The sequence below is a fragment of the Balearica regulorum genome, chromosome 5 (genome assembly GCF_011004875.1).
Source record: "Balearica regulorum gibbericeps isolate bBalReg1 chromosome 5, bBalReg1.pri, whole genome shotgun sequence".
In the NCBI taxonomy this organism is placed as follows: domain Eukaryota; kingdom Metazoa; phylum Chordata; class Aves; order Gruiformes; family Gruidae; genus Balearica; species Balearica regulorum.
In genome coordinates, this window is record NC_046188.1 from 53,291,359 (window position 1) to 53,297,874 (window position 6,516).

The following is a 6,516-nucleotide window of genomic DNA, read 5'->3' on the forward strand; positions in this document are numbered from 1 at the left end:
GTTGGTTTGCCCCTGAAACTGGTTGGGCTGCTACTGTGCACTGGTGCTTTTGGTTGGGATTCTGCTCACCTGTCTTGGAAAGGAGAAGGAAAAGGGATGCTCGGTGTTGGAACATGGGACTGAGTGAGGCATTTCTAACCAAAATCTGGGTGAGGGAGCAGGAAAGAGAAATGTTTGAGCTGTGGTCAGCCAAGGTGACCTATGTCCATCTGGGGTCCATGGAGAAAAGTAATACCTTTGTCTTCTCTCTCCTACTTTAGATCACGGACAGAACCGAGTCACTGAACCGCTCAATAAAGAAAAGGTATCTCTAGGGTTGATGTGGGCATTGGGGTAAAGCAGGGTCCCTTCCTCCAAACAGAGGATGCCAGAGGATCCTCCTGTGTGTATGGGCAGGAGCGACAGGCTGCCTGTGGCCCTCAGAGTCCTTCCTTCTGCCCGAGGTACAGGGGGTCACCTTAATCCTCCTCTTGCTTCTCAGCAACAGCATAAAGAAGACGCAGCCTCCCCTCCCTGTGTCGAAGATTGATGACAGGCTGGAGCAGTACACACAGGCTATTGAGGTGGGCTGCTGTGTGTCTCTCTGTCCCCACCCTGCAAGGAGCCCTCTTTGCCAGGTGTTGCTCTCCCATCATGCCTCTCAGCCTCACCATCTGGGAGGCAACAACTGAATCATTTTCCCCTTGAATGGGAGCAACCCTTTATCCTGTCTCTATCTCCCTTCACAGCATAAAGTAGGTTTCTTTAGCAAGCTGCCCCATCCTTGTTTCCTTGTGTTTCTTGCTTAAAGGGTGAGAGCATCTGGCAGGAACTAGCAAGACCCTACAAGTCTCCTTTTACAACCCCTCATCCCTGAGGACCTCCAATTACGGGGGGGGCGGGGGGAAGGCAGCAGACTTTCCCTGAAAGTGATCTTTCTCCATTTCTTTTCCAGACATCCACGAAGGCTCCAAAACCTGTCCGGCAGCCCTCTCTTGACCTTCCCACCACGAGCATGATGGTAGCCAGCACAAAAAGCCTCTGGGAGACTGGAGAGGTTGCAGCTCAGTCTGCCGTAAAGTCCTCACCCTGTAAGGTATGGCTCTTGCAGGACTTGCTGTGCTTGTGCAAGAGAAGAGGAGCTGGCCTCTGAGCACAACTTGCATTACACTTGCATTAGCCTGTTGGCATGGCTCACTGGTGATGCCCAGCTCTAAAGGCATCTATATCAGAGATCCAATCTCCTTCATCAGCGTGCAAGGCCTTGTACCTCAGAGCTTTGCTTCATCTGTGCTAGGGTCCTGAATTGTACCTTGGTGGTACAGCTAGGAAAGCCTCTGTGATGGTAGTCGAGGCTCTGCTTTGAAATGGGAATAGATTCAGCTGGTGTGGAAAATGTGTATGTCTTCTGCAGGGGCTAGGACTGAGCTCCAGTTGTTGAGTACAAAGTTGGATCTAGTACCAAGATGATAAATCTTGTAAAATTGGAAAATGCAGAGAATGTTATATATTGCTCTCAATTTCACTTTCTGGTCATTGTGAGCAAGGCTGTAACATATGGGTTGCAAATCTGTGTTTATGTGAGCAAAATTCCTTCCACATAAAAAAAGCCTTGATGTTAACATGTCTTAAATAGTTAACAAACTTAAGAAAATAAATATCTTGGATCTCTGATCCAGGCTCTTCTTGAAAAGAGAGAGAGAGGAAAACATAGGATATACTGGGAGCAGGAAGAAGTTTTCACAGTCATGGGTTTTAGCTGCAGCTGTCATAGGTCAGATGATGAGATATTATAAATAAAAAAAAGGAGATCAGATGTGTGGGTTTGAAAGGGATGTGAACAAAGGCATGTTCAGCAGTGTTAGAAGTGAAGGGTAATGAGAACATCATCTTTTCAGGATATTGTGGCTGGAGACATCGTGAGTAAAAGAAGCCTTTGGGAACAGAAGGGCAATCCCAAACCTGAGACCAACATCAAGGTGAGTTAGTATCTGTGCAAGTACAAAAGCACTTGCTCTGCTGTGAAAAAGAAGAGCTCTTAGCTGGGTTGGAAGAATTGAGAAGGTGATGTTCTGCAGAGACAGGGGCTGCTTGTATCTATAAATGCAATTGCATACCTAAGAGGTCTTCCTAACAGTGAGCTGCTATTGCTTCAGCCCTAGTAAAAATGGGGGCAAAATTCATTTTATAACCAGTAATACTGAAGGGTCTCTTGAATAGCATGTTATTCTCAGGCCATGGGTCGGGAGCCCCAGCCTTCTAGGCTAAAATTGAACTGCAAGTGTTAGTTACTTTGCTCTTGTTATGCTTTTTAAGCTTGAGAGCAAAGAAAACATACAAAATTAAGTGGAACTGAACCTAAGATAGTGTCAATACTTATGATTTTCTGCCTACTGGTATGTTTGTGGGAATGCCTATTAAAATACAGCAAGCAGCTGCTGCTCGAACTGTACAGGCTGGAAGAGGAAGGCCAAAGTATCTTGTCTGTTCCTGGATCAGTACTACTGCCACTATGTGGTAAATGGAAACTGGGTCTTGCCATGGGTGAAACCAACTCCACCTTGGGGTGCTGGGGCTCTTGGACAAGCCATCCCTTGTGATGCCTGGCACTGCATCTTCCCTTTCCTATTACACATCCCATGCTTGATGTGTTACCTTGCACTTATAGAAAGTGGTGGCCAGTCTGCACAAATCATTTAAGTGGAAGGGCCAAGGAGGGAGTACAGAGTAGGCTGTCTCCAAACTCTTTGGGATTAGACAACTGTATCACATGCTCTGCTGGCTTCAGTTATTTGATCTTGACTGCCTATTTGAGGGAGAAGAATGCTGACTTTGGCTCTTTCTTTCTCTCCTGCTCAGTCCACTCCTTCTGGCAAAAAGTATAAATTTGTTGCAACAGGCCATGGCCAGTACAAGAAGGTGTTGATAGATGAAGCTGCAGAGCAGTAGCATGCCTGGAGAACTCGTTAACCAGGTAGGTGGGGTATAACCTTGCACTGTGTAACAAACTCCTGACGCTGTTCTGGCAGCATGTTGGGGTTATTTCTGCCAGCCCCGCTTTGGGTGAGTTGGAAGGTACTGTATGGTAACAGCTGGAGCCTTGCTTCTGGGCAACACCTGGCTTTCTGAGTTGGAAGGGAGTGGGTACGCAGTGGGGGTTTGTTTTGGTCTTTGACTTTCTGATGCTGCTAGGAAGCTGGTTACCTGTGCAAGTTTAATCTGCAGGTTAAGTCCCTTAGCTACTGGTGTTTGGGTGAAGATGCGTTTGCTAGTTCAAAGGAACAGTCTATCTGCTGTTTTTTCTAATGCTCTCTTATGTTGCAAGGAGAAGTAGATAGCTGGAGACCATTCTGGCTGAGCATGGGAGCTCATGTACTCCTGAAATTCAGATGCTTCTGGGGTCTAACTCCTGAATTTACTGAATTAATCAGGGGAAAAACTTTTAATGATTTCAGTAACCTCTTGGAACCAGTCCATAATAGGGCTGTGGTAGGGAGGACATGAACATCTGCTGTGCTGGGTAGACTAACAGAGCAGAAAGGACCATCCTCTGACATGTAGCAAGGGGGACGGCAGAACTGGATTGCTGTCTCTGTGCCCTCTTGAAATGGTCTTTGAATCTCATGCTCGTATTGTGTTTATGTTAATAGATATTCTGGTGTTATCTTGAGTGGATGATAGTAGAGGGTTGCAGCAGTAAAGGGGAACGGCATAGAGGGAGGTGATAACTGGCCGGATCCAACCGGGCAGCATCTGGCACTGTGAGAGGAGAGGAAGTTGTCGGGGTGAAAACAAGCTCATTCTCTTTTTTCCTACTATAAAAAAGAAGCTTTATTTCATAGCCAAACTTATAAATAGCTCTGCTACAAAACACCTTTTGTTTCTGAATTCTTCTGGGGGCTGTGTTCGTTCTTTTTTTTTTTCCCCCTCAAGGAGCTAGCTTCTGAGTGTAGCATATTGTTTTGTTTGGGTTTTTTTCCTCCTCCTTTTGTGGTGCTCATTTAGAAGAAAAGCTCTCTTGAATGCCACTTTCAGATGGGCAGCAGTACAAACCCAAGCCTCCCCAAAGCTGTGATTTTAGATGTAAAGAAGAAGGAGCCCACCAGACTTGTATTCTCAACTTCTCTGCATGTGGCTTTCAGAAACCTATGTTAAGGTCTCCTCTTTATTAAGTCCTCTTCTTCTTCCTGAAGTCTGTTTTGATACACCAGGTGGGATCCTACTGAGCTTCAATTCTTTATAGCAAACAGGTTTTGCTAGGTTGTCAACAGGTTTTGTTTGCCCTACCTGAGCTTCTGCAAGCAGAAAGTGCCCTCAGCTCTGATCTTTTTCTAGCATCCTTTCTTGAAAGGCCTGTGATCATCATGGGATGTCCTCTAGGATCCACCCAGTACTCCAAACAACCACTGCACAGCACTGTTGCCCTGTGGGCTCGTTCACAAGGAAGGTTTTTTGACTGTGAACAGCAAAATGACTGCCATAGCTTGGAGGATCTTGACTTCTTTCTGTTATTGGGGTTTTTAGTTGGCTGTTTTGTATGCTGAGAGGTCCCTGCTCCCCATCTACACTCCACCCCCCACCCCCCCCCCCCCACCCCCCCCCCCAAACTATGTTCATCCTTTTTTCCCTTCTGCTGGATCCCTTCATGGCTGCCTTTTTGCTCCCAAACCCCTCTGGCTTACCCCCGTGTCACTCGCTCAACACCATCTTATCAGCTTTCTAGTCCCTTGAGTACAGATACAGGTTTTTTGTCCTTCCTGAGCTGAAGGACCTCTGAGCAGGCTGCAGAGCAAGAGGGTTTCTGTAAGTGGCCATTTGGGCTCTTAACAACAGCCTGAGGCTGTTTGACATTGAAAAATAACGAAACTCTGTGTCCAGCTGCATTCCCATTCCCTCGCTCAGCATGGCTGCTCAAGCTGGGACATGCTGCAATGGCTCCCAACACAGAACTGCTGGTGGAAATCTCCCCTTGCCTCCAGGCATCTGTTCTCTCTGCAATGCTCTCATGCCAGGGTCTGTCTCTGCAGGACTCACTGTGCCAGCTGCATGCTTCTGCCCTTTGCTCTTGGGGCAGAAGGGCTAAACCATGCAGCTAGACCTGCCTTCTGCTTCCCTCTGTGGGCGTTGCTCTGTCCACTGGTGATCCTCTGTCCCTGTGCAGTGAGGCTGGGTTGTGGATGCAGCCTGGTGGGAAGTCCAGCAGATGCAAGACACAAGCCTTTCCTCAGGGCCGTGTGTGAGAGTCGCTGGTTTGTTCTGGGTGGTCATCCTTGTGCAGGACAAAGTGGATTAAAACACGATTGCTTCTGAAACTATCTTCTCTGGCCAGATTAATTTAGTATCCCGAGTGTAATCAATATTGGCTGTTCTGCTTCACAGTAATGCTGTGGATCTTGTGAATGCAGATTCTTGTGCATAGGCATCCAACTATCTGTGCTACAGTAAGATGCCTCTTTATTGCTGTGTGGTAAGGTCATCTTTGTCTGCATTAGGCATTCTACATGTTTTAAGCTGCACTCTTTTTGATTTTTGTGTTGCTGTGTGGATCTTTCTGTGTAGCCTTCTCTTGCAGCATGTTGAATTATCCTGCGAAGACTTACCTGGGATCCACTTGTGATTTCTCATGCATTTCCAACCTACCTCTTTTCAGCTTTTTCCTGGAAAACTGGAGGGATGGAAAAATCCAAACTTTAAGTACTTGGACTATTCTTCCTTCTCATTTTTTTTTTTCCCTTGGAATAGGGAAGGGGTTACCAAACAAAGGATAAGACCAGCAAAGTGAAAACTTCAGTGATGGGTTGATTATAACTGAGCTCTTCTGATAGCATTATTGAAAAATTGAAAGACTTCAAAAGGCAAAAGGGGCTCTTGGTTTTGTTTCTAAGTCTGTTTGCAGTTTGGCTTGGGGAAACTGGTCAGCTCCATATCCTCTGCACATGAAGAGAATGTAGAGCTGTGTATTGAGTTTCCTATTTGGACTAAACATAGCAATTCTATATTAGCTGTGTAGGAATATCCCAGCATATGACAAAGTCCTTTGAGAAACAGAAATAGCTGATCTCCAGCTTCCATGATCATAAGCTTGGTGGTGATGGAGATGCAAAGAGTGACTGTAATGTTGGAAAGCACAGTTGTCTCTGTGGATGGACAGTTGGGGATTTTGTTTTAAATACCTTTTTTTTCCAGGACATCAAGCACCAGTAGGTATGCAACTATATGATGTTGCCTCTGAAAACAAGACTGCATGCGGTTAGCAGGGACACCCAGAAAACAGCACCTTATTAAATACACAGTTTGATAGCCACATACTGAAGCAGGCTCTTGCTGGTTATCATGAAAACACTAACCCCTAGCTGTACTTAAAAAAAGCACTGTAAAATACATTACAGAACTTGATTACTGCAGCAAAGTTAGTCTTTTGTGTGCTACAATTTAGTAGACTTACCTAGGAGGACATCAAATGATGCCCAGTGTTTTAGGCAGGGGAACTGCTATGTGAGAGCAGGATGGATATCTTATACTTGTCCCTTGTCTGTG

General features: G+C 45.9%; 1 protein-coding gene across 2 annotated transcripts in view; it reads left to right on the forward strand.

Moving 5' to 3' along the window:
• The window catches only part of LSP1 (lymphocyte specific protein 1), a 50,791-nt gene that overhangs the window by 37,137 nt on the left and 7,138 nt on the right, over window positions 1-6,516 (forward strand). For both annotated transcript variants that reach the window (XM_075754933.1, XM_075754934.1), the window contains exons 6-10: window positions 261-304; window positions 482-563; window positions 935-1,075; window positions 1,878-1,958; window positions 2,839-2,953. In XM_075754933.1, coding sequence (XP_075611048.1) covers window positions 261-304; window positions 482-563; window positions 935-1,075; window positions 1,878-1,958; window positions 2,839-2,928 — 438 coding nt within the window. In that variant the 3' untranslated portion in view covers window positions 2,929-2,953. The remainder of the gene's footprint in view (window positions 1-260; window positions 305-481; window positions 564-934; window positions 1,076-1,877; window positions 1,959-2,838; window positions 2,954-6,516) is intronic.